General features: G+C 35.4%; 1 protein-coding gene across 1 annotated transcript in view; it reads left to right on the forward strand.

The window, feature by feature from the left end:
* Positions 1-6,713: 6,713 nt before the first annotated feature.
* Positions 6,714-25,448, forward strand: part of LOC149265225 (metal transporter Nramp6.2-like) — a 101,294-nt gene continuing 82,559 nt past the window's right edge. The window contains exons 1-2 of the mRNA XM_089402227.1: positions 6,714-7,429; positions 7,614-7,882. Of these exons, the coding sequence (XP_089258353.1) occupies positions 6,714-7,429; positions 7,614-7,882 (985 nt within the window). The remainder of the gene's footprint in view (positions 7,430-7,613; positions 7,883-25,448) is intronic.

Genomic DNA, 25,448 nt, shown 5'->3' on the forward strand with positions numbered 1-25,448 from the left:
CACATACCTCTTAAGGTCCAAAAATTTGTAGGGACAAGCATTTCATTTAATGGAAAATTAACATATTATACAACACCAAATATTTTTGTAAAAAATATCATGAGGACAACAACATAATTCTCCACAATTTTTCTTGTTACTCTGAATCAAAATTCACAATGCTTATATGAATGTTGAGGGCTTCAATTCGATAAAAGAGGAAAAACTTGAGATTTCATCGCCACATTCAACTGAAACGTGTAACCCATATTCATGGTTTCACCCTTACATGAAATTATATTACATCATATCGACAATTAACTAAACATGCATACCATATTCATTTGTGTTTTTTATTATAGTTGACATTGCTTTTCTATTTTGAAAATATTTTATTTTTATTTTAAGAAGGACACATGCCAACTCCACATTGAGCAGGGACAAAATTACACATCCCCTCGGAAATCAGATACTGTAATAGCTCAATATGACTTGTACCATATTCTCAAATCAAGGAATTTGAGCAAGAAAATAAAATAGGCCTTGTAGATCTCAGAGAAATGCCACAGAAAATGTTTTTGAATGGTTATGATATAACATAAACCCAAGAATCTGATAAGCAAGAAGATCTGAAATCTTGAGGAAAGGTGTTAGAGAGTGAAAAAACAGAAAATCAAGATTCTAATAATTACCTTATAGAGGCCCTGAATCAATTTAGAAGAAAAAATGTGACTAAAGTGGATGTAAAATGAATGAGTTCAATGGAAAGATTTAAACTCATCCAACAAATGTAAGATTCAGAATAGGTAGAAATAAAATCATGGATAAGATAATTTGTTGCAATATTTTTGCAATTTACTTTGCTTGTAGCAAATATGAGCAAGAATGAGTGTAAGAATTTCATTTCAACTGCATCAATGAGAGACAAAATATGATTATTGACTCATATTACTAAATTTGTAAAGAAAGGAAAATATGAATGGAAGCAAAACAATAGAATACCCAGATTTTGATGAAACAATGAATACTTCCCCGAACATGTTGCAGAGTAATCACTTACTTTATTTATAAATCTAATTAGATTTTCTTGTGAAAATCCAATCTCCAAATCAAGTCAACAGAGACCTGCAAAATAAGAAAATTATAAATAAGAAGTAAACTATAAAAAGAAAAAATAAGAACAAATGAAGATGAAGATATGGATGCATACGCGAAAGAATTTTGATTGTAGTTTTACCTCATGAATCTTCTAGTTTTCCCATGCATTTCTCAAAATTTGCATCCGTTCTAAATCATTTACTTATTAAAATGCTAAGTAATGAACTATTGTTTTATATTTACTTCAAAGTAAAATTGAGAGATAAGAGAGAGAAAAGATATCATATAGAAATGATTATGAATGAAAATTGAATTTCTTAAGAATGCTTGATTTTAAATATTCTTTGGAACTTCATTCTTCTTGATTTTCTTTACAAGTTTCAACAATATGATGAAGCTTCATTAAGAATAATAAGAAGGTGTTGCATATGAAAAAATTGATAAATTATACTTTTCAAATACTTAGCATCATAGGGTCATTACATGCTTATTAAAATTCTGAAAACAAGAAAAAGATCTAAATTTAAATTAATTTATTCCTAATACTAACTAACTAAAAGGAAACATGATTAGGTATAGTCATACTTCCGATGCAACCATTCTCTCATTTTAACTCTTACATGTATGTACAAGACAAATATCAATAATAAAAATATAATTACAATTCAACCAACACAAATAAATCTAAATGTATTAGATACACTTATTGCTAACATATTTACAAGAAGAAACTTGTTTACAATCACCTTCTCTTGAAATGTCCTTTCTAGCTAAATTTAAATTGAATCATAGAAATATGGATGTATTTCCATTAATTATGGAAGATGTTCAAAAGAGAAGATAACGGGTCAGATTATGGAAATAAACTTTAATATACAATGACCTCCATGAAATTGTAAGTCTTATGTACATATGTTAAATTATTAACAATCTTATGTGCAGGAAAAATTTTCAAATGGGTCAATGAAATACGAATGGAAGTGGTATACATTTAATAGAAGATTATTAATTGAATTAGATCGTTGGTCATATTTTGGAGATACACTCTCTTTTTGGCACTACTTTTGAGAGGAAAGGAACAAGGGATAAGATATGAACACCAATTGGAATTGGAAGAGTAATAGCTCTTGATGTTCATGATTATGATTTGAAATGTCATTTTCCCATTCAAGAAATGCATCAATTCAGCGTTCAATATTGAGCCGCTCAATATGCCATCATAACATATCTAAAAACTAAAAAATGAACAAACAAAAAAATATAAAATCAAACAAACTAAGTGAAGTAAAAATAACAAAAACAAATAACTATTTATAGTAGTATTATAATTATTATTATAGAACAATTGGGACTCGTTTGAAGTAATCTCCTCTTCACAAGAATTGGCAAGAATAATGCAATTAGAATTATCGCCAACATTATCTTGTGAATTAGAGAGAGGATCAAGACTATGAATATGAACGAGAGCTTTATCATCATAAGAATCATAGATTGGGATGGGTTTTTGAATGCTAAAATCATGAGTATGATTAAATATTTGAAAATGAGAGTCATTTGGAACAATTCATGTATTGAGTTTCTCTTCATTTTCAAATATAGTTTGATTTGGAACATGAGATTTAATAAGGAGACAAATCAACATCTTCAATGTTAAAGTAGTCATCATAAATGACCTCACAAAATTCACTAGTATTCACTTTATTCTCATATGATGTATCAAAACAAGAAGCAATATGCAACACATGTTTATTAATGTCAGAAGAATGATCAATAATTGTCTCTGTATCTTGAGAAAAACTAATAGGAAATTCATTTATATCAACCTGTCTATTTTTTGGAATAGCATTAGAGAAAAGTGGGGATAAATTGATATCAACAAAAAAATCATGATAGACATAAAAATGAGAACCAAAAGCAATGAATTTGAAAATATCTCTATTTGTGGATTCTTGTAAATTTTGTTCATTGTAAATTTCAGATTCGAGATCATTATCTTAGCTAATTGTGCTTTCTTGAGGAATGTTCATTTTCTGCCCTGAATTTAATATTTGATCAAAATTATTATATTGAATAATTTCTGTATCAAAATGCACTTTGCTGGAATGTTAAATTTGTGCTTGTGGTTGTTGATTTTTAGATTATGAGGAAGATGGTTCTTCAAGTATGTTATGGATTTCTTCTTGTATTTGTTTATCAAATTCTTGTAGGATTTGCGATAATGATTCATTAGAATGATTATCATTAATACTATAAGAGTTGTGTACTATATTTATGAATTTATCATACATGGTTGAGGCCAGTTCATCATGGATAATATTCACCTCTATATCTGAATTTTTGATAATGTTACTAGAAGTTGAAGGAGAGTCATCAAATATGGAAATTGTAACCAATCCATAAATTCGTTGTCTGAAGGTTTATCTTCGGCTTTGAATCTCAAGCAAATTAATTGAAATCTAACAGTAAAATGTAAGAAAGATTCATTTTCAAATCTTCATAAATATTTGAATTCATCACATACCTATTCATATTCATAGCCAACAAAATTTATAAATGAATTTTGTGATGAGTTGATCCCAATTGTGAATAGAGACAACTAGAAGAGATTGACACCAGTTTCTAGGTATTCCTGAAAATGTAAGAGTAAAAATCCTACATAAAATGCCTTCATCAATATCATGAAAAGCAAAATTTGAAAATTTTTGAATAAATTATAAGGAATGATCAAATGCAGAAGCATTCTTCTTACCATTAAATTTTACCTTTGACAAGTGTCTTATTATTTTTGCTTGAGTATTAGAAGATGCACGTCTAGAGATACAACTCCAATCGAATGTTTGAGAGGATCCATTGTGATTAAATAAAACTTGAAATAAAAAAAATCCAAAGGACAACAAGTCATCGACCCTCCTTCTAGTGCCAAAAATTTTGATGGCCGAAAATGATCATTCAACATTATAAGGGAGATCACCCAGTCGAGAACTTAAATCAAGTCCTTTTCTGTTTGGAATGGTGGTTCCAACTGGTTAAGCTAGGTCTAGTTACCTTCTCTCCATCTCCACTAGCTTAAAGTATGTCTTTTACTTATTAATAGAGAAGAGACATTAAAGCAACCCTCTTATTGAGCTCATGCAAGAAAGTGATTCTTAAGCTGATCTAGGACTCAACCAAGCTACAACTAAAATTTGCCTCTTTGATAAGAGGAGTTCTATAAATGTAATGATTAATCTAAATGAAAAGTAATCCTATAATGCACGCAAAATGAAATAAATCCTAAACCTATCTCGATTAGGAAGATATAGACCTAACCCACTCGAGAGTAAGATATTAACATAATTGGGATTTTAACATTTTTTCTTAAGATGAATATGTAGATAATGAAGTAGTTCAATTAACTAATATTAAAATTACAAAACATTTTGTTCATAGATCCATTAACAATGAATGATGAACCAATAACATTAGGAAGTAGTTCACATAATGCGAATGGAAATTAAATCAGAAATAGATGACATATTTCTAAGTAAATAGTTGCTCAGAAATTTGGTTTTAATATATCAGAGCAAAAGATACAATTGACAACAAATTCATGAAACTAATAGATTAGATAGCTAATCTGTAAGACATGTATTCATATTGACACTAGTGCACAATATAAATCCAATTAACATAATTCTGACATCAAGAATAAAATTCATATTAAAAATAATAGTATTTCTAACACAAATTTATTTTAACCTGTTATCCTCCTCTGTTATTTAAATCCGATCTCCTACAATCTCCCGCAAAGAATAAACTCTGCTACTAAAAGCAATAGTTGCAATAGTGCAAGCTCTCCCTCTCATACACAATTCAAGATGAAAAGAGACAAATCCCAGTAATTCCAAGATCTGAGAGTGACCCTCTCTTCCTACGGTATGAAACCACTATTACAATAGTGCTTTAAGAATTCCATAATTGCAAAGAAGAGAAGCCCCCTATCTATTCTACAAACCACTATTTATAATCACAAAAAATGAATTCCAAAATAGGAGAGTTGTTGAAGAATAAATCTGCTCCAACAATTTTCACTGGTCATTTTTTTTTTTCTTATCTTGTTGGAGAAATTCCATTGATTCAATTCTTGTTTTCCTAATCTCCTCAATTTTACTCCTCCCGAAAACCAACCAAAATTAAATTAAAATGCAAATCAAAATAAAAAATACCAAATATGAAAAACAAACATCTTCAATCAATTTTAATTAAATAACTAATTAAAAAATAAATTGTGCTTCTCATTTATGCATTTAAATATATTATTTTTCAATGATAACATCATTGCATGGATCTTCAATCAACAGAGACTTTGAGCAAATGAAAAATGCAAAATTAAACTTAGAAAATTAGTTTTCATTAGATATTCAGAGCATAATTTTCTACTAAATTTTAGACTCATCTAATGACCGAATCTGGTCAAGGAACCACTTCAGAAATATTTTCTATGATTTTATCTATCTATGAAGCTGTCTTGGGTCTCATTTGGCCAAGTAAAACTCAACTTATGAGATCCAAAAGTTGAGGGGTCAAAACTGCCAGAATTCTGGAAAAATTGCTACCTCAGCCAAAGCTGGACATTTTTAATTAATATTCTAATTCTAATTAGTTATACAATTAAAGTTAATTTAATTAAAATTATAAAATCAATTATTTAATTAAAAACTTTAAATAAATTACAAATTAATTTAATTGTATTTTAATAAAAAATAAATTATTAATTATTGTTATAAAAAAAACTAATTAATTAATATTACAAATATATTGGGACACGTGACATCACATTAGCGGCTATTGGTCCCATACGGATGGGATAGAGTGCCTTTTTGGCTCAACATATGAGCCATGAGTAGATTTGGGCTCACATGGATAAACCATGGTGAGACTAAGGGGGAGTCATAAGGGATTTGTTATATAATATAATGTGGAGGCCTTAAAGACGAGCATGAGAGACTTGGGATATGAAAGGTTCCTCAAATTAGAGTTGTGATATAACTACTCTCTGAGGTCTGATATATGAGAGAGTATCGACATTTGAAATATCAGAGGTTTTATGAAAGAGTCTCAAGGTCTAAAGGAGGCATCATAGAGTTTAATAATATCAGACATTGGGAATACCGTAATTTTTTTGTTATGTGCTTATGATATTCAACTATCTCGAGGTTATGATATTGCAATATAAAATACATCGAATATAACATGTGATGAAAATGAGTGAAGGTATGATGCGAAGTGGGAGAGGAGGATAATGTGGAGCGAGACCCACCCATAAACTACAATCACTTTGTAATTTAAAAATCTGACAAATCAAAGTACATCCACTTTGCAATTTAGAGATTTTAGATCTCATAATTTCTTTAAAGTTGGGATTTAATCAGAGAGTTATGAAATTTAAAACCACCATAATTTTAATTTTTCTATAGTTGCCCCGAATGCGGGTGGTAGTACGTCTAGCAGTGAGGTGCTACATGCCAAACATGGCCGGCCTCGAGATCAACCGAGGAATTCAATGCCTCGCGCCGTCGAGGAATTAAGAGCTGAGACGCAAGCACAGGGCATTCAATGTAGCATAAGGTGAATTGGGGAGGTTGCAGAGCGCAGTTATGGAGGACGGATCTCGAGAGAATGTTGAGAGGTTTAAGATGGGTAAAGGAATGTTGCAGGTCTATGCTCAGAGCGAAGATCACGCAGTTCAGGTTTTTGGTGGCAATCTCTTCTTTCAGGCTACAGCGCTTGCTGTTACAGCCAGCATTCAAGAAGCTAAGGGAAGTCTCGAGCTCGAATACTCTGTTGGTTGCTGCTTCTGTGATACTGAGCTTCGTCCCAGATCTGTGGGGAGAGGACTTAATTCTGTGGGAAGGCGACTCAAGACGGGAAAGCTTTCAATTGCCGCTCTGCTTCACGCCACCGGCATCACTGCAAAGATGGTTAGACCTAGGCAAAGGCTACTCAGTCGACAGGGCTCTGCTCAAGGAGGTTCTTCAGGCCATCCTGCTGCGGAATCCCACCACCACTGCTATTGTTGTTACTGCTACAGAAGGGTAGGGGCTACTCCCGTCCAGGCAAGTCAATTCATGGACACAGGCAATCCCAATGCTGGACCGCACCCTCTTCCGGCATTTGGATCTGCCATCTTCACCCTCGGCAGCTCGGGGGACAATTGCCGCATTAATGCACACATCTCAGTCTTATTCATTGAGGACTCTCCGGAGGATGAAGGCGGTTCGGGCAGCAAGGGGGCGCTCCCAGATGAACAACTGGAAATTGTCGAGGAAGAGCCAGCGGGGGTACCTGAGCAGACTCCCATCCGACCTCAAGAGTAGGAGGCATCGACCTCCAAGAAGGACACAGTGGAAGAGTGGGACGACTTCCCAGAACATCACGGGTGGTGTAGAATTATCGAGGAGAAGCCAGACGAATAGATTCCAGCGGCACACTCTGTCATCCTCCACTTTTGTTCAGGTCTGGTACAAGTCATACGTCTCTGTCTGCGTCTGGTATAGGTTATATGTCTCTGTCTGTGTCTCTATAGTTCATATATATGTCTATGTTTGCTATGGTTCTGCTAGTAGGACTCGTAGGGGAGCTGTCATAGGTCTTCTGTCGCCCCTGCGAGGGAAGAATTTTTGTTCCGAAGCCCCTGCACGGGATGTTTTTGTATGGTCTGAAAACAATGTTGTGTTATGGCGCGATGTGGAAGCGATTCTGTATGGAAATGTTGCCCCTGTGAGGGCTAATACTGAGTTGCGAGCTGCTAACCCAAAGAGCCACAGTCGGCCTTGGGCAACCTGAATCTTTGATTGTAATGTTTTCCAGTACATAATATAATAGAATAGCGTAGATTTACCGAGAAAAAAAAAATTCTATAGTTTGGTTGTGGCGATTTTGTAGGACCATTAGTGAAAATTAATTAATTAGTAAAAATTAAATAGGAATTAATATTTACAATCAATTACTATTTTCTTTATAAAAGCTAAAATAATGTAGATTTTGTAGATTTTTTAATCGAGGCGGTAAAAATTATCAAACTTTGGATAAGCACCATTTGCAAACCGTGTAACCAAATGAGATGAAATGAGTATTGATGGAAAGCTAGCAAAAAACAAACTCATTGATGCAATCAAAATAGACATCCAACAAAAACAAAAAATTGGCAAAATTGTAGGACACTTAACCAAAAGAAAATATTAAAAAGGTGATCTAACCAAAAATTTATTGAAATGGTCCCCATTATTTGAATTAAATAAGTCAAAAATGGGGAGGTTGAGTTTTCAGCTCAAAAAGGAAATAATTATATTGTGACCTATTATATTCCTATATATACCAATGAGGTCTTATCATTTAAATCATCCAGGATTTTTTCATTTATGTATGTGAAAGGTGGTTTCCCCCTCGAAGAGGTTTATTTTCAAGACATTGATCTATATTTTCTTCTATTTTGTTGTCTCATTACATAACATTAGGTATCAAAGCTTTGTATCATAGGTTTTCACTACTTCAAACAGGTCATCTTAAAATTTTCTTTATAATTATTTTTCTGCAAGGTTTCAGAAGCTAGAATTATAACCACATTGAACTGAAATATTGGTGATTTTTTTTAAATATTTCAGAGCTTGGTTTGCTATGTTTTTGGAGATATATTTCAAAGACCTTAGGGTTTATGCATGCTCCATAATTCTACCTCAAACAGGTGTTATGAAGAAAATCATCATAACTTTCTCTTTGTGCATTGTATTTCAATTTCGAAAAAGGTGACTGAAATTGCATGAGCTGTTAGGTCCCTATAATACTAGTGATTCCCCCCTTACTATTGTCATTGTAGCCCTTATTGTTATTTTTGTGCCCCTATTGTCCATATATTGTTATTATTATGCCCCATAGAATCCTACTATTGTTATTGTTGTGCCCTTATATTATTTTTATTATGTCGGCTTTGATTATATTGTGACCCATTAGACTCCTATATATAGAAAGGAGGTTTTGTCATTTGTATCATCCAAGAATTATTCATTTGTGTAATGTAAAGGAGATTTCCCCCTCAAAGCGGCTAATTCTGAAGTTGTTGATCTATATTTTCTTCTATTTTGTGAGCTGGTTACATAACATTTGCTATCAGAGCTTTGGATTCTAGGGTTTCGCTGCTCCAAACAGGTTGTCATGGAATTTTCAATATAACTTTGTTTCTACGACGTTTCATAAATGTAAATTAAAACCTATTTGAGCTATAATCTCTATGAATGTTGGATCAAAATTTTAGCTCTTTTCTTGCTATATGTTTGGACATGGGATCCAAGTAAGTTAGGGTTTTTGCAGGATCCCGAATTATATCTCAAACAGGTGACCTGAGGAAAAGCACCATAACGTTTTCTCTGAGCATCAGTGTGAAATTTCGTAAAAAATTACAAAAAGACGATAACATTTAGTTTTATTTGTATTGGTTTTGCATCCTAAAGCTGAAACAATGACACATGGCACTTCGTACAAGCTCACTCTACTGAACCATTCAATAATCAGGTCATCATGGGAGATTTGGCATAACTCTTCCTTGGAGAATCCAATCTTAATTAGAATTGTGGGGTTGGAAATAGGACTCAGAGGGCTACCGCAAGAGGAAACTAAAGACCTTGGAGATTTGAAATTACATAGATACAACAAATTCAATATTGACCTCCTACAAAGTGAAAAAAATGTGTGAAGTTTTTTTTTTTAAATTTTGCATAAGTTTGGTTTGAAAAATTAGTTTGAAGGAATTCAAAGGGCATAGTGAAGCATTATTATCATTATTTGATGCCCTGAAGAAATAAAATGGAAACACCTAGTAAACAACCTGAAATATCTAACATGACTCATGAAGAAGAGTGTCACACGGAATCAGTCAAGGGTGCGGACACAGCTGACCTTCCTAGAAGTCTAAGACATTCTAATGACAAACAAAACAAAATGGAGTGATCTTTCTCTAAATATACCTTTTACAACATGAAAGCTACAAGTGTTTAGGCTTACCTTATTCCAAAACGCTATTGTTGTAGTCCGTCCTTGGCGATCCGGATGAGTTCCTCCTTCAAGTCAATTCCTGCAACCACAAACAATCAAACAATTACCAAGCACTTGTATTTCATATAATAAAACATATATTCAACATGCAGACCAAGGAACACATGAAATAACTCATTAACACAAGCTATTGAGAAAAATAAACCAGTTTGTATTAATAACGAAACAAAGAAACTCTTACAACCTGACCTTGGTGTTGTGCAAGTTCCTCCCAGGGTCCATCAAGTGTTTTCCTCTACTTTGACAAAGCTCACCCACTTCCAAGTAGAATCAAGCAAAGACAATCTCTCCTTACAAGGCTCTAAATGGGAGTCCTAATTCCTGCAGCGTTTACCCAAAGAAAATGTATAGCTCTAGCCTCTCCTCCCTCTGGCTCAATGTCTTTATTTATAGTGCTGTAAAGAGGTTATTCAGGTCCACCATCAATGGGATAATCCCCCTCTTTGGGTGGGATAGCTCCCTTATTGATGGGATAAGTTCCCTCTTAATAGAGATACATGAACCAACTGGAGGCGCATCCATTTCATCAAACCGACCTCTAGAAGGTTCTAGAAGTAACCACAAGTAACTTTTTCAAGATAAAACTCGCGCATTTTGCCTTTTACAGAAGGACGCACCTGTCCCTTAACATACAGAGCGTCCATGGACGCAGCTTTTGTGAACATGGTCAGCGTCCCCGCAGGTAAGGCTAGAGAGAACCTGCGACCCCAGAGATAAACATAGTTTTTACAAGACTTTCTCTCTTCTTTGAGTTTGAGATGGATAACAGAGGCATAAGACTTGCCTAAAAGGGTAGCATGACTGTTGATTTGAGCCATACTAACTGTAAGTAGTCAAGGTGACATTTTTTAGTGTAACAGATTGCCCCCTAAAGTGCGAAGCCTGGAATAGATTAGGGTTTTGTAATTCTAGGAAGGGTGAAGCGCTTTATCATTTCAAGGATTGTCTTGTGGATGACCTGGTTGGAACTTGCAATTTTCAACACAAAATACATGTATAAGATTATATCATCACTGAGGTAGGCATTCCCATACTCAGATTCAAAACTTTAACTAATGGACTAACTACTCTGATACAGGAATGATCTTGCAATACATCATTTTTATAGACTTTTGTAGACACAGTATGGACGCAGCCATCTGTTTATGATTAGTCTACATAGATAATGAATACAAAACTCCTCGCAGCCTGGATGGTAAAAACTAGATCCAGGGTCTTCACTTCTACTTCCTGAATTGGTACGATTCTAAGCATGTGATTAAATGATTTGATGTCGAACATGTTAGAAACCACTTGATTACCAGTCAATGATGTAAACTGTTAACAAGCGTGAGAGAGACCACCAGTAATGTCAATGGTTCTCAAAGTACCAAGCACAACCCGTGAAATGTGAATAGATGTTTTGATGTCGAACACTTCACGGAATCCTTTGATCGAAAGTCAATGATGTAAACTGTCGTCAAAGGCGAGAAACCTGCCATTGATGCGTGCAGACTTCAAGGTACTGTCGATTCCTAAGTCATCTTTCTAGATAATGTGTCGATGTCGATAGAAAGTGACCCGTTGCAGGGAAGCCTGCAACACGAAATCATTGTTCAAGTTGAAGAAATATTGTTGTAAGGACTGACTCAGGGATAGTCAAATGGATGACAAGTATTTTGTAGATGAAAGTTTTGCTTGCAGACCTCTTGAACACATAACGACATGACAGATGGTTTGGTGACGAATAACTCAAAGTTAATCCCTGGAACCCGGTTAAAGACTTTCAAAGTGATTTGGTCAACTGTGAGGTAAAAGATTTCCCAACCCAGGTGAATGAAAAGTTTCGTGTTCAAGAGTGGTAATAAAGTTTCTTTTGAGATAAAGGTAACAAATAGGTTCATTCTTCTCTCTTTTCCCCCACCATTTCTGGCAAGTACCTCTTTATTTTTAACAAGCTTCAGGAGGATAACATATGCTTTATTGTAAGCTCATCCTTCGGACGAGTCCAACCTAGTTTAAATTCGAATCCTAGGAAGGAGTGGTTCGTTCCTGTTTGTAATTGAATAGGTCCTCTACTGTAAAAGTTTAACGAGCCCAGTATAGGAGAAACTCGGCGTTTTTCAATTTTAGAGAGTCTGAAAAAACTAAAGGAAACTCCAAGTTGAACTTTTTCGTAAATTTGTGTCCCTCAAGCCCGAAAAAGTATAAAATAATACCTGGGGGAACCGCTTGATCTTGCGACCAAGGAGTACTTTCATAATTAGTGCCACTGACCTGAAAAGTAAAAAGCGATCAAGGACACGTCGTTTTATTTCCGTATCGAGTTTGAAACGACAAAAACCCGGCAATCTTTTCCTGATTTTACGGTCAGAAAAGAACTATAAGGGGACCGTCTTTTAATTCTGTTTTAACGAGTGTAAAAGAAACGCTCGGCAATCTTTTCATATTTTTAGGAGTCTGAAAAGGGCTTAAAAGAGAACTCCAAGGTTTCACTTTTTCGTAAGTTTTAACGAGTTCGAAAAAGGGATAAAAATGTACTCATGGTTTTCACTTTTTCGTAAATTTTAATGAGTTCGAAAGAGGGATAAAAATGTACTCATGTGGCCGACTTTCAATTTAATTTACGAGCAGGAAAAGACAGAAAGAATTCGGCATTTTCATTTGTTTTACGAGAATGAAAGATAGCAAAATAATCTCGGTATTTTCATGAGTTTGACGAGTCTTGAAAATAACTGAAATTGACTCGAGATAGGTTTCATTTTTACAAAAGCTTGAAACAGAGAAAAACTATGCTTCAAAGCAGTTTTATCTTTATACAAGCTTGAAACAGAGAGAAAACTGTGCTTGATGCCCCCTAAGTGTAACTGCCAGAGTGCATGCCCCTCTAGCTTCATTTCATTCAACTACGGTGGATGAAATGAAGGTTCAAGTACGAGATCATTTGAAAGACCCGACCTAAAATTACGTAAAAAACTGAAATAACTAACCTGAATATACAACTTAACATCTATGAGGTCTAGACAAACTCTCGACTCAATTAGAGGAGGATTTGTTTCATTTTTTAACGAGCTTGACACAGGAAAAGAACTATGCTCGGATTCGGTTTCATGTTTACGCAAGCTTGAAACGAAAAACTATGCTTGTTATAAGTTCACATGCCCCCAGCATAATGACGCAAATCAAGGTACATGCCCCCCAAGCTTCATTGCATGCAACCAGTTGGATGGAATGAAGCTTTACTTTCAAGATCTTGTAAAGATATGACTTGAAAAGGGATTTATTTCATTTTTTTAACGAGCTTGACACAAGACAAAGAACCATGCTCATAACTACTCTCTAAGATCTACCTAACAATAAACTCTACTCTAAAAACCTTGATTCATTTTTTAACGAGCTTGACACAAGACAAGGAACTATGCTCATGAATCCTTGTTTCCTTTTTTAACGAGCTTGACACAAGACAAGGAACTATGCTCTAAAATCCTTGTTTCATTTTTTAATGAGCTTGACACAAGACAAGGAATTATGCTCATGACTCTACAATCTACCTACTTAACCTACCCTTGTTTCATTTTTTAAATGAGCTTGACACAAGACAAGGAACTATGCTCAAAAAGTTCGCATGCCCCCAGCATTGCCCCCAGCATAATGATGCAAATCAAGGTACATGCCCCCCAGGCTTTATTGCATTCAACCGGCTGGATGAAATGAAGGTTTACTTTCAATATTTAACTTGAAAAGGGAGTTGTTTCATTTTTAAGGAGGTTGACACAAGAAAAGAACTATCCTCAAACCTGATTCATTTTTTAACGGGGTTGACTCCGTAACAAGAACTATCCTCATATCTGATTCATTTTTTAACGAGGTTGAATCAGTAACAGGAACTATCCTCAAATCTGATTCATTTTTTTAACGAGGTTGACTCAGTAACAGGAACTGTCCTCAAAATCCTACTTTCTACAATCTACCTACATAACCTAAAATCTACCTGATTCATTTTTTAATGAGGTTGACTCAGTAAAAGAACTATCCTCATACTCCTTGTTTCATTTTTTAATGAGCTTGACACAAGACAAGGAACTATGCTCATGACTTCCAGTTTCATTTTTTAACGAGGTTGAGACAGGAACAAACTATCCTCACCATCCTATTTCATTTTTTAACGAGGTTGATACACGAAAAAACTATCCTCACTCTATCCTGTTTCATTTTTTAACGAGGTTGATACAAGAAAAAACTATCCTCGCGCTAGCCTGTTTTATTTTTTAACGAGGTTGATACAGGAAAAAACTATCCTCGTTCCTGATTCATTTTTTAATGAGGTTGACTCAGTAAAAAAAACTATCCTCTGACCAACTGATTCATTTTTTAACGAGGTTGACACAGTAAAAAGAACTTTCCTCATACTCACTGATTCATTTTTTAACGAGGTTGACACAGTAAAAGGAACTTTCCTCACAACCCTTGTTTCATTTTTTAACGAGGTTGATACAAGAAAAAACTATCCTCGCACCTGATCATGGCTTCCAACTGGAAGAAAGAGATGTCAATGGGCACACCTTGATCATGGCTTCCAAGAGGTCTTCATCAGAAGGAAGAATAGTTTTTTGGAAGGAACACACGTCAAGGGACTCAAAAGGGATAAGAACATCGTGTTCAAATAATCCCATAGAGTTTTCCATGTCAATTACCGGATCTAAATCAACAGTGAGAGGCTCACTTACATCGGTAACTGAAATCATGGGACCGGTTGCCACATAATTAACCCGTTGCAGGGTAGATACCACTTTAGAATCAGGAACATTTAGGGGTGTCATGTTATTGGTAGTTGAAACAAGACTAGGGAACGAAAGCTGGTCTACAGTCACAATACTGCCATTGTGAGGGAAAGACATCACGCGAAAGAGTGTCGATACGACAGCTTTCATTGCATAAACATAGTCTCGCCCAAGGAGTAAATTGAAATCCAAGGGACCTCGAACTACCATAAGATCAATACAGACAGTTTTACCTTCCAAGGTAATAGAAAACTTAGGAAGTATCCCTAAAGGTTCACTAATGGTTCTGTTAAAAGCTTTCAGATTCTGCGTAATAGGTGCAAGCTGAGGGGAACCCAAAGCTTTCCAAACAGTTGAGGATAAAATACTAACAGAAGCACCTTCATCTACCTGAGTACGATGTATGTCCCTACCACCAGCCTTGACAACGATTTGGAAAGGGATGGAGGAAGGAAGACGAGGTTCTATCAGTCTATTCCAATCAAAGGAAAAGACCTCAGTGCTTGGAGGGGGTTCTGTAGAAACAGGTGAAATGCCCCCTGGCATAGAAGAATCTTATGTAACAAGAAGAACCTGAGCGGTATGAAATTCACTCTCTAGATGGAAAGTGGGATCGACCGAATGTGAAATTGAATCGACCTCTTGATCAACTAACGGATCATCAACCTGAGTGACATGAGTTTCACTCTCCAATGGAAGAGTGTGATTGATGGTACTTGAATTTAGATCAATCACTCCGTCAGTTGACGGTAGGTTGGGAGAAAGTTTACGGTAACCAGTTGGAAATTCTTGCTATGGAACAGGAAGGTTTTCCAACAATGTTGAGGCTTCATCCATGTGAGGGAAAATGTGAGTTTGATGACTCCCTTTGCATAACTTACAAGGAAACCTAACTTTACCCTTTTTCCCAGGAACCTGACTATCACTGGTTGATGGATCAACGGAAAGTTGATGAGATTTTTCTGACCATACTTCCAAGACCTTTGGAATACCAGGACAATTGACAAGGAAGTGGTCACCCTTACAAAGCCTGCAAGGGTATTTGGGTTTACGATGTATGTCGGATGTTTCCTCAACACAACTAACACTTAGTTGGTTGACTTCTTTCTTATCTTGCTTCTTCTTCTTCTTCTTCTTCTTCCCTTTCTTCTTCTTCTTAGCCTCCTGGTTACTAGCATTAAGGCTTTTACCAGGCGAAGAGGAAGAAATGGAGGAAGAAAAATTAGGCGAAGAAGGTAAAGGGTCAACAGAAGTTTGGTGATGTTGAGATGGTGAACTCTGTTGAGGTGAAGCATCCGGTTGAGGTGGAACAATCGGAGTATTTTGGGCCAACGAAGTTGAAAATAACCATATCGGTAAACCTATTGTAAATCCAGGTAATGACAAAGTAGCCATATAAGGAGGACCAACATTTCCAAAGTAAGGAAAAGTACTAGGATTCTCATTAGGAGGGGTTCCTAGGTTGATAAATTCTGGAACATTTGCCATTATATTCAACTTCAGTGAATTTTATTAACAATCTAAAACTAAAATTAACAATTCACAATTCACACTTAACAATTAAAATTCACAATTCACACCTATGGTCTCTAAAAGTAAAAACAAACAAATTGACACGCGCTATCAAACCTAGGAGTCAAACCACACACAAACAGTAGCCTTCTGGACTGAAAACACTAGTTGGTGATTAAGCCCAACCTCGCAGAATCCAGTACAGAAATAGTGGGTGGAACAGTTACCCCGACAACCTGCTTAATGAATAGACTGGACCAAGTTCCTCCACTTTAACCGTCTCGAGTGAAGTGAACCCCCCAGAAAATCCAAGTGAGTATAGCCGACGTCTGCTCCAGGTACAGTGGGACCTTCCCTCCACCGTCACCTTGGGTAGAATCCTAGAGATTATGGTCACTAAGGTTACCAACGGCCACAAGTACACCTAGGGGAACAGTCTAAACTCCGACGGCACGCAAGGGCAGAGTAGCAAGCTCAATCCCCTTACCGGCTCCTTGACAGTAATCCAAGGTTTACCGATAAGTGACCCCTGGCTCCTCGACAATGGTTAATCCGAGGTTTACCGTTTGTAATACGTACTGTCTGGTGTCGTTCCCAACGAGGGGGGAATGATCCCCTCACTGGTTCGGACACGAGCTCGTGCTTCTCCTTTAAGAGGAGCTTTCCCAGAGTGTAAATGTAACAATTGGATTTGATTCTATCACAAGATCGACTACTTGTTTGGTTTTACTGTCTTGGAGAGTTAAGTACTCAACTACTCCAAGACACTAGCCTAAGCTATGTTGGTGCTTCAGAGCCCTAGAAATGTAAAAATTACTAGATGAATTTTAATTAAGCGTTGTGTTATTAAGGTTGTTATTACTCAAATGGGTAAATGGAGATGAAACCAATGGTGTTATGACCCTGACTCAACTGAATGCAATCGAATATGATAATGTAATCTTTTCAATTCGATGAATCCTAACTAAAGTAAGGATAGAGTTTCTATTCACTTCCAACAATTCAAAAAATTGATCACTAAGAGAAAATATAACAAATTCTCTAATGCACTAATTTTATCAAGAAAAACTAATGCAAATCAATTCCAAACCATTATTTTTTTTATTTTTATTTTCGTGTAAATTCAAATCAAAGAAAGATGATCTAAATCTACAATTGATTTCTTCAGAATGTAAACTATGCAATTGTAATCTATGCACAATTCACTTGAAAAGTATGCAAATGTAATCTATGCACATTTTTCATTCATATTCCGAAAAGGAGAATTCTAATTATGCAAATGTGATCTATGCAAGAGAATTCTCAAACACAAGATGATTCTAATGTAATCTAAGAACCAATCAAGTGAAAGTCGAGAAAATTGGGTGAGAGTTCCAAAGATCAAAAAATAAAAACACTTAGAGGCGATTAACACTCATACACAATTTAGCCCCCCCCGGCGAATGAGGGAATTTTTTTTTTGCAAAAACAGAAGCAAAAAGATGCAAAATTGTGAAAGGACTGAGACAAACCTCCAACTAATGACCAAAGGAAATCAAATTAAGAATTCCTGAAAAAAGAGACTCAAAACACCCAATTGGTGAAAGCTAAAGCAGGAATGCCAAGGAAACAAGCCTAGGTGAAGATTTATGGCAGGTAACCAGTGGATCTGGGCAGTAAAAACTAAGAAAAAACAAAATCTAAGAGCAAAAAATGCAAAAAATGGAATTTTCCTAAATTTTACAGGAAGACGCAGGCAACCCGTTATCACAGGCGCGGGCCCGCTCTGTGCAAACAGCAACAACGCGTCCAAAGACGCACTGTCCAGTACTCAGAGGGTGCGTCCTTCGGGAAAAGTTAAGAAAAACCAAATCTAATCTAGTCCTAAGCTAATCCACCCAAATACAAGTTCACACAGCCAAAAACCAGAAAAATAAACCAATTTTCTCAAAGCAAAGTTCATTCAAAGGAAAAGACTTTGAAATCAATGGTTCCCCAGCGGAGTCGCCAATTTGTCACACGGAATCAGTCAAGGGTGCGGACACAGCTGACCTTCCTAGAAGTCTAAGACATTCTAATGACAAACAAAACAAAATGGAGTGATCTTTCTCTAAATATACCGTTTACAACATGAAAGCTACAAGTGTTTAGGCTTACCTTATTCCAAAACGCTATTGCTGTAGTCCGTCCTTGGCGATCCGGATGAGTTCCTCCTTCAAGTGAATTCCTGCAACCACAAACAATCAAACAATTACCAAGCACTTGTATTTCATATAATAAAACATATATTCAACATGCAGACCAAGGAACACATGAAATAACTCATTAACACAAGCTATTGAGAAAAATAAACCAGTTTGTATTAATAACGAAACAAAGAAACTCTTACAACCTGGCCTTGGTGTTGTGCAAGTTTCTCCCAGGGTCCATCAAGTGTTTTCCTCTACTTTGACAAAGCTCACCCACTTCCAAGTAGAATCAAGCAAAGACAATCTCTCCTTACAAGGCTCTAAATGGGAGTCCTAATTCCTGCAGCGTTTACCCAAAGAAAATGTATAGCTCTAACCTCTCCTCCCTCTGGCTCAATGTCTTTATTTATAGTGCTGTAAAGAGGTTATTCAGGTCCACCATCAATGGGATAATCCCCCTCTTTGGGTGGGATAGCTCCCTTATTGATGGGATAAGTTCCCTCTTAATAGAGATACATGAACCAACTGGAGGCGCATCCATTTCATCAAACCGACCTCTAGAAGGTTCTAGAAGTAACCACAAGTAACTTTTTCAAGATAAAACTCGCGCATTTTGCCTTTTACAGAAGAACGCACCTGTCCCTTAACATACAGAGTGTCCATGGACGCAGCTTTTGTGAACATGGTCAGCGTCCCCACAGGTAAGGCTAGAGAGAACCTGCGACCCCAGAGATAAACATAGTTTTTACAAGACTTTCTCTCTTCTTTGAGTTTGAGATGGATAACAGAGGCATAAGACTTGCCTAAAATGGTAGCATGACTATTGATTTGAGCCATACTAACTGTAAGTAGTCAAGGTGACATTTTTTAGTGTAACAAAGAGGAAGAAATTCAACATGATATATCAAAATTATGAGACCAAGTGCAACAAAATTCACTCTCACAAAAAGTAACAGAAGCTAAGATGGATAGTTTAAAGAATGGCATGGAAGCTAAGATAGATGGTTTAAATAAAGGCGTGGAAGCTAAGATGGATGGTGTAGAATAAAAGCTTAAAGGCAACATGGAATGTTTGAAGACAGGTGTGGAAGCTAAGATGGATGCTATAGAAGAAAAACTTGAAGGCAACATGGAAGATTTGAAGACAACTTTAAAAAAATTGCTACAAGAAATGCTTACTAATGGTGAAAGGGTAGTAACGGAAACTCATGAGGAGAACAAAAGAAATGTTAATCATGCTTTCATAGACTCTAATGGTGGATAGAAGGCCCACCATGTTCCAAAGATCGATATGAGGAAGTTTGATGGAAAGGATCTCTTAACATGGATACTACATATGGAGCAATATTTTGATCTCCATAATGTGCAAAACACACAAAAGGTACGCATTGAAACTTTATATTTGGAACCAAATCAGTTTGTATGATGTCAATGACTTTTCTCTCATAAACAAAATGTCACTTGGGAAATTTTTACGGAAGAAATGGTAGCACATTATGAGGATACAAAAAGCAACACTTTTTTAGCCAATTGATAAATCTCAAACAAAAGGGTTCAATGATGGAGCACATTGAGGACTTCCAAAAATTGAATATAAAGGTAAAATATATTCGAGAGGAGCATAGGATTTATGTGTTCATAGGGAAATTAAAGGATAACATCCAACATGACATTCACCTTTGGGAACCTGATTCATTGGAGAAGGCATTCAGGTTGGAAAGAAAAATGGAAGAAAATTCATGGCAACAAGGAAACCTACCACTCACAACTATAAAGATGGAAGTTTTATTTCCCCTAGCCTTCCACAACCTACAAGGTTGACACCACAACAATTCAAAGAAAAAAGAGAAAAAGGACATTGTTATAGTTGTGATAAAAAATACACTAAAGCTCATAAGTGTGCTAAGAAGAAATTATTTTACATAGATTGTGAAGAGGAGGAAGAAAACGAACAAGAAACGTCAAAAGAAGAGGATATAAACCAAGAAAAAACCCTAGAGAAATAAGAAATGAATCTGAGCATATCTTGTAATGCATTGGCCGGAATTACCACTCCTCAAAATATCAAGGTAGAAGGACATATCAAGAAGAAAAAGGTAATAGTGTTGATTGATTTGGGAAGTACCCATAATTTTGTTCATTATAAGATATCCAAGGAACTGAATTGATTCCTATATCCAGCACCAAAGTGTCAAGTGATGGTTGTGAGTGGAGGAAACATAAATTTCTTTAGAAAGTGCCATAATATCAAGGTATATAATAGCACAATGCTTTCCATTCCAATGGGTGCTATTGATGTTGTACTAGGATTCCAATGGCTACAATTCTTGGGTACAATATATTTTAATTTTCAAGAACTTTTCATGAAATTTTCTTCGGAAGGAAAGGGAGTTAAATTAAGGGGTATCACAGGGAAACCGGGAAAGATAATGAGCTCTAATGAAATGAAAAATATTCTAAAGAAATAAAAATGAGGTGTCATTGCACAATTATGTTCGCTATAGGTTCCCACATCAAAATCATCTATTTCTCCAGATCTCCAAAAAGTCTTGGACAATCATTCCAAGGTATTTGAAACTCCGAAATGCCTCCCACCTATTTGTGATCATGAGCATGCTATTCATTTGATTCCAAAATGTGTTCCTCCAAACATCAGGCCTTACAGATATCCCTATGCCCAAAACAGTGAAATTGGTTGCAGAAATGCTAGAGGCTGGTATAATTCAACCTATTCAAAGTTATTTCTCTGCTCTAGTAGTACTGGTGCACAAGAAGGATGGGTCATGACACATGTGTCTAGATTATAGGGAGCTCAAAAAGCTCACTATTAAATATAAATTTCTTGTTTCTGTCATGGATGAATTAGTGGATGAATTGCATGGACCAATTTACTTCACCAAGTTGGATCTTCATTCAGGATATCATCCAATCAGAATGAATACTGAAAACATTCCAAAAAAAGCATTTAGAACTCATGAAGGTAATTATGAATTTTTGGTCATGCCTTATGGCCTTACCAATGCACCTTCTACATTTCAAGGTTTGATGACTTCCATTTTCAAACCCTTCCTTAGAAATTTTGTGTTAGTATTTTTTTATGATATACTAATCTACAAAAAGTGTTGGAAGGATCATGTTCAACACGTTGATAGGGTGCTCAAACTATTGGAGGAGAAATAATTATATGCAAAAAGCTCCAAATGTTTCTTTGGAGTACAAGAGGTGGAATATCTAGGTCATATTGTATCTCATGAAGGTGCGAAGGTAGGCCCCAGAAAAATTAAAGCCATTAAGGAATGGAAAATCCACACATCCATAAAGCATATGCGAGGATTTCTTAGGTTGATAGGGTATTGTTTCAAGTTTTTTAAGGATTATGGGCGAATAACAGCACCTCTAACAACATTATTGAAGAAAGATGCATTTTCATGGACTCCAGAAGTAACGAAGGCCTTTGACCATCTTAAAGAGGCAATGTGCCAAGCACCAGTCTTAGCTACGTTGGACTTCACAAAACCTTTATTATGGAATGTGATGCCTCAGGAAATGGAATTGGTACTATTTTAATGCAAGAAGAAAGACCCATTGCTTTCGGAATTCGTCCAATCAAAGGAAATTATTTACACAAAGTTATATATGAGAAGGAAATGTTGGCAATACTACATGCACTTAAGAAATGGCGACCCTACCTAATGGGAAGACACTTCAAGGTAAAAATGGATCGTTATAGCCTTAAATACTTTTTAGAATAATGATTATCTTTAGAAGAGAAACAAAAATGGGTCACAAAGATGTTAGGTTATGACTTTGAAATCATCTACAAAAAAGGGAAGGAAAATGTTGTGGCACATGCACTCTCAAGAAAATATGAGAATGTGGAAGAATTGCTTTACGCCATTTCTATTATCCAACCAGATTAGATAAATGAAGCAAGGGATGAATGGAAGAATGATGAAGAAGTGTGGACACTCATTCAAAAGTTACAACAAGATCCCAATACATATGATACATTTAGCTAGAAAAATGATTCATTATGGTACAAATATCGCTTATACCTATGTAATAATTTCCAGCTCAAACAAAATATTCTTATGGAATTGCACACCTCTCCCTTCGGAGGGCACTCAGGATTTTTAAAAGCTTACTATAGGGTTAAGAAGAATTTTTTTTGGGATTTCCTTAAATTGGATATTCAAAAGTTTGTGGCGGAATGTTTGGTTTTCCAACAAAATAATGTTGAACCAATTAAGACCCCAGTTCTATTACAACATTTATCCATTCCAAGCCATCTTTGGGAGGAGGTTTCAATGGATTTTTTCACAGGCTTACCCAAGTTCGAAGGAAAGAGTTTCATCATGGTGGTAGTTGACAGACTTACCAAGTATGCACACTTTTGTGAATTATCACATCCATTTAAATCCATTACAATTTATACTGCATTTATGGAAACAATTCAAAAGCTACATGGAAACCCAAATATTATTATAAGTGACAGAGATCCAATTTTCACTCAAATTTTTTGGACAAAATTATTTTCTTGTCTTGGTACTCATTTAGCTCATAGCTCATCTTATCATACTCAATTTTATGGGAAAACTGAGATAGTATAACACTTCCTTCCATACTGTAGCGAAAATGACCTCATTTATGGTACTTTATGGATATCATCCACTATCCATCACATCATATGTAAGAGAAAATTCTAAGGTTAAAGTAGTGGAAGATCACATTGATCTTCAACAAAAATTTCTCCAACTCTTAAAGGATAACCTCACTTTGGCATAGAATAGAATGGAACAACAAGCAGATCAACATCGAAGTGAAAGAAGTTTTGATGTAGGTGACTAGGTATTCCTACAACTACAACCATATAAACAAATTTCCCTCAAGTAGGCTAAGAAGGATATTAAATTATCACCAAAGTATTATGGTTCGTACAGGGTGTTGCAAAAGATTGGTACTATGGCATACAAATTGGAGCTTCATGCAGCTTCCTGAGTGCACCTAGTTTTCCACGTTTCATGCTTAAATAAGTTTATAGGTGAAAAAATCCCAGTTCAAACAATATTTACAGAACTTGATGATGAAGAAAAAATCGTATTAGAACCTAAAGCAGTCACAGAAATAAGAACTCGACAGCTACGAAATCGATCAATTTTGGAGTATCTCATCAAGTGAAAGAACTTACCCACTGAATATTCCACATGGGAGCGTGAGAATTTTATATAGAGGCATCCAAAACTACTCAAGCATTGAGGACAACACTTTTTTGAAGGAGAGCGGCATGTTAAGTCCCTATAATACTAGTGATTCCCCCATTACTATTCTCATTGTAGCTCTTATTGTTATTGTTGTGCCCCTATTGTCCCCATATTGTTATTATTGTGCCCCATAGAAGCCCACTATTGTTATTGTTGTGCCCTTATATTACTATTGTTATGTCGACTTCAATTATATTGTGACCTCTTAGACTCCTATATTTATAAAGTAGGTTTTTTCATTTGTATCATCCAAGAATTATTCATTTATGTAATGTAAAGGAGGTTTCCCCCTCAAAGAGGTTGATTTTGAAGTCGTTGATCTATCTTTTCTTCTATTATGTGAGTTGGTTACATAACATGAGATGTAGTTTCTCTTTTATAATTGTCAAGGCTGAAGGTTAAAATAGTGAAATGTGACATCCCGTACAATGTCACTCTACTGAACTAGTCCATAATTAGGTCATCTTAGGGGAATTAGTATAATGTTACCTTGAAGAATTCAATCTCATTCTAATAGGTGGGGTTGGAAATAATACAAAGAGGGATACCACATAATGAAATTTCATACTTTGGAGATTTGAAATCATATATATGCAACACTTGCAAGGTAAGCATTATCAATAAGCTCAAAATCAAGTTCTAAAAGTTGTGTATTTATAAATTTGCATTACTTTTACTTGAAAATTATGTTTGAAGTGATTCAAAGGGAATATTGAAGCATAGATATCATTAACTGGTTCCAAAATATCTCCAAAACAAAAAAAAATTACACTTATTAAGCCGTCAAAAAGCTCTATTATGACGCATGAAGAAGAAGAAATACAACATGATATATCAAAATTATGGACCAAGTACGAAAATTTCTCTCACAAAGAGCAACTAAAGATGAAATGGATTAAACAAATGTTAATATGGATGGTTTATAGCCAAATAAAATATGAAATGGAAGGTTTAAAAGCATACATGGAAGGTTTGAAGGAGGCTTTGACAAAGTTGCTATAAGAAAGGCTTCCTAATGGTGACAAGGTAGTCCATGAAACTCATGATGAAAACAAAAGGAATGTGAATCATGATTTTAGAGACTCAAACTTTGGGCTAAATACCAACCATTTTCCAAATATTGATAGGAGAAAGTTTTATGGCAAGGATCCGGTAACATGGATACTACAGATGGAGCAATTATTTGATATAAACGATGTGCAACACACACAAAAGGTACATATTTCATATTTATATTTAGAACACAATCAATTTGTATGCTATCAATGTATTTTTGTCATAAAACACTTGTCACTTGGACAATTTTTACGGAGTAATTTATAACACATTATGAGGATATAAAGAGCAATACATTCTTTAGAAAAATGATAAATATAAAAAAAAGGGTTCGGTTGGGGAGCACATTGAGGACTTCCAAATATTTAATATCAATGTAAATGATATGCTATAAGAGCATATGATTGATGTCTTCATAGGGACTTGAAATGATAACATCCAATGTGAGGTTCTCCTTTAGGAACCTAAGTCATTGGAGAAACTATTCACGGTCGAAAGAAATTTTGAAAGAAAAATTATGGTAACAA

Source organism: Pinus tabuliformis, chromosome 6 (genome assembly GCF_031772625.1).
Source record: "Pinus tabuliformis cultivar Carrire ecotype Pingquan chromosome 6, CPIR1, whole genome shotgun sequence".
NCBI lineage: Eukaryota > Viridiplantae > Streptophyta > Pinopsida > Pinales > Pinaceae > Pinus > Pinus tabuliformis.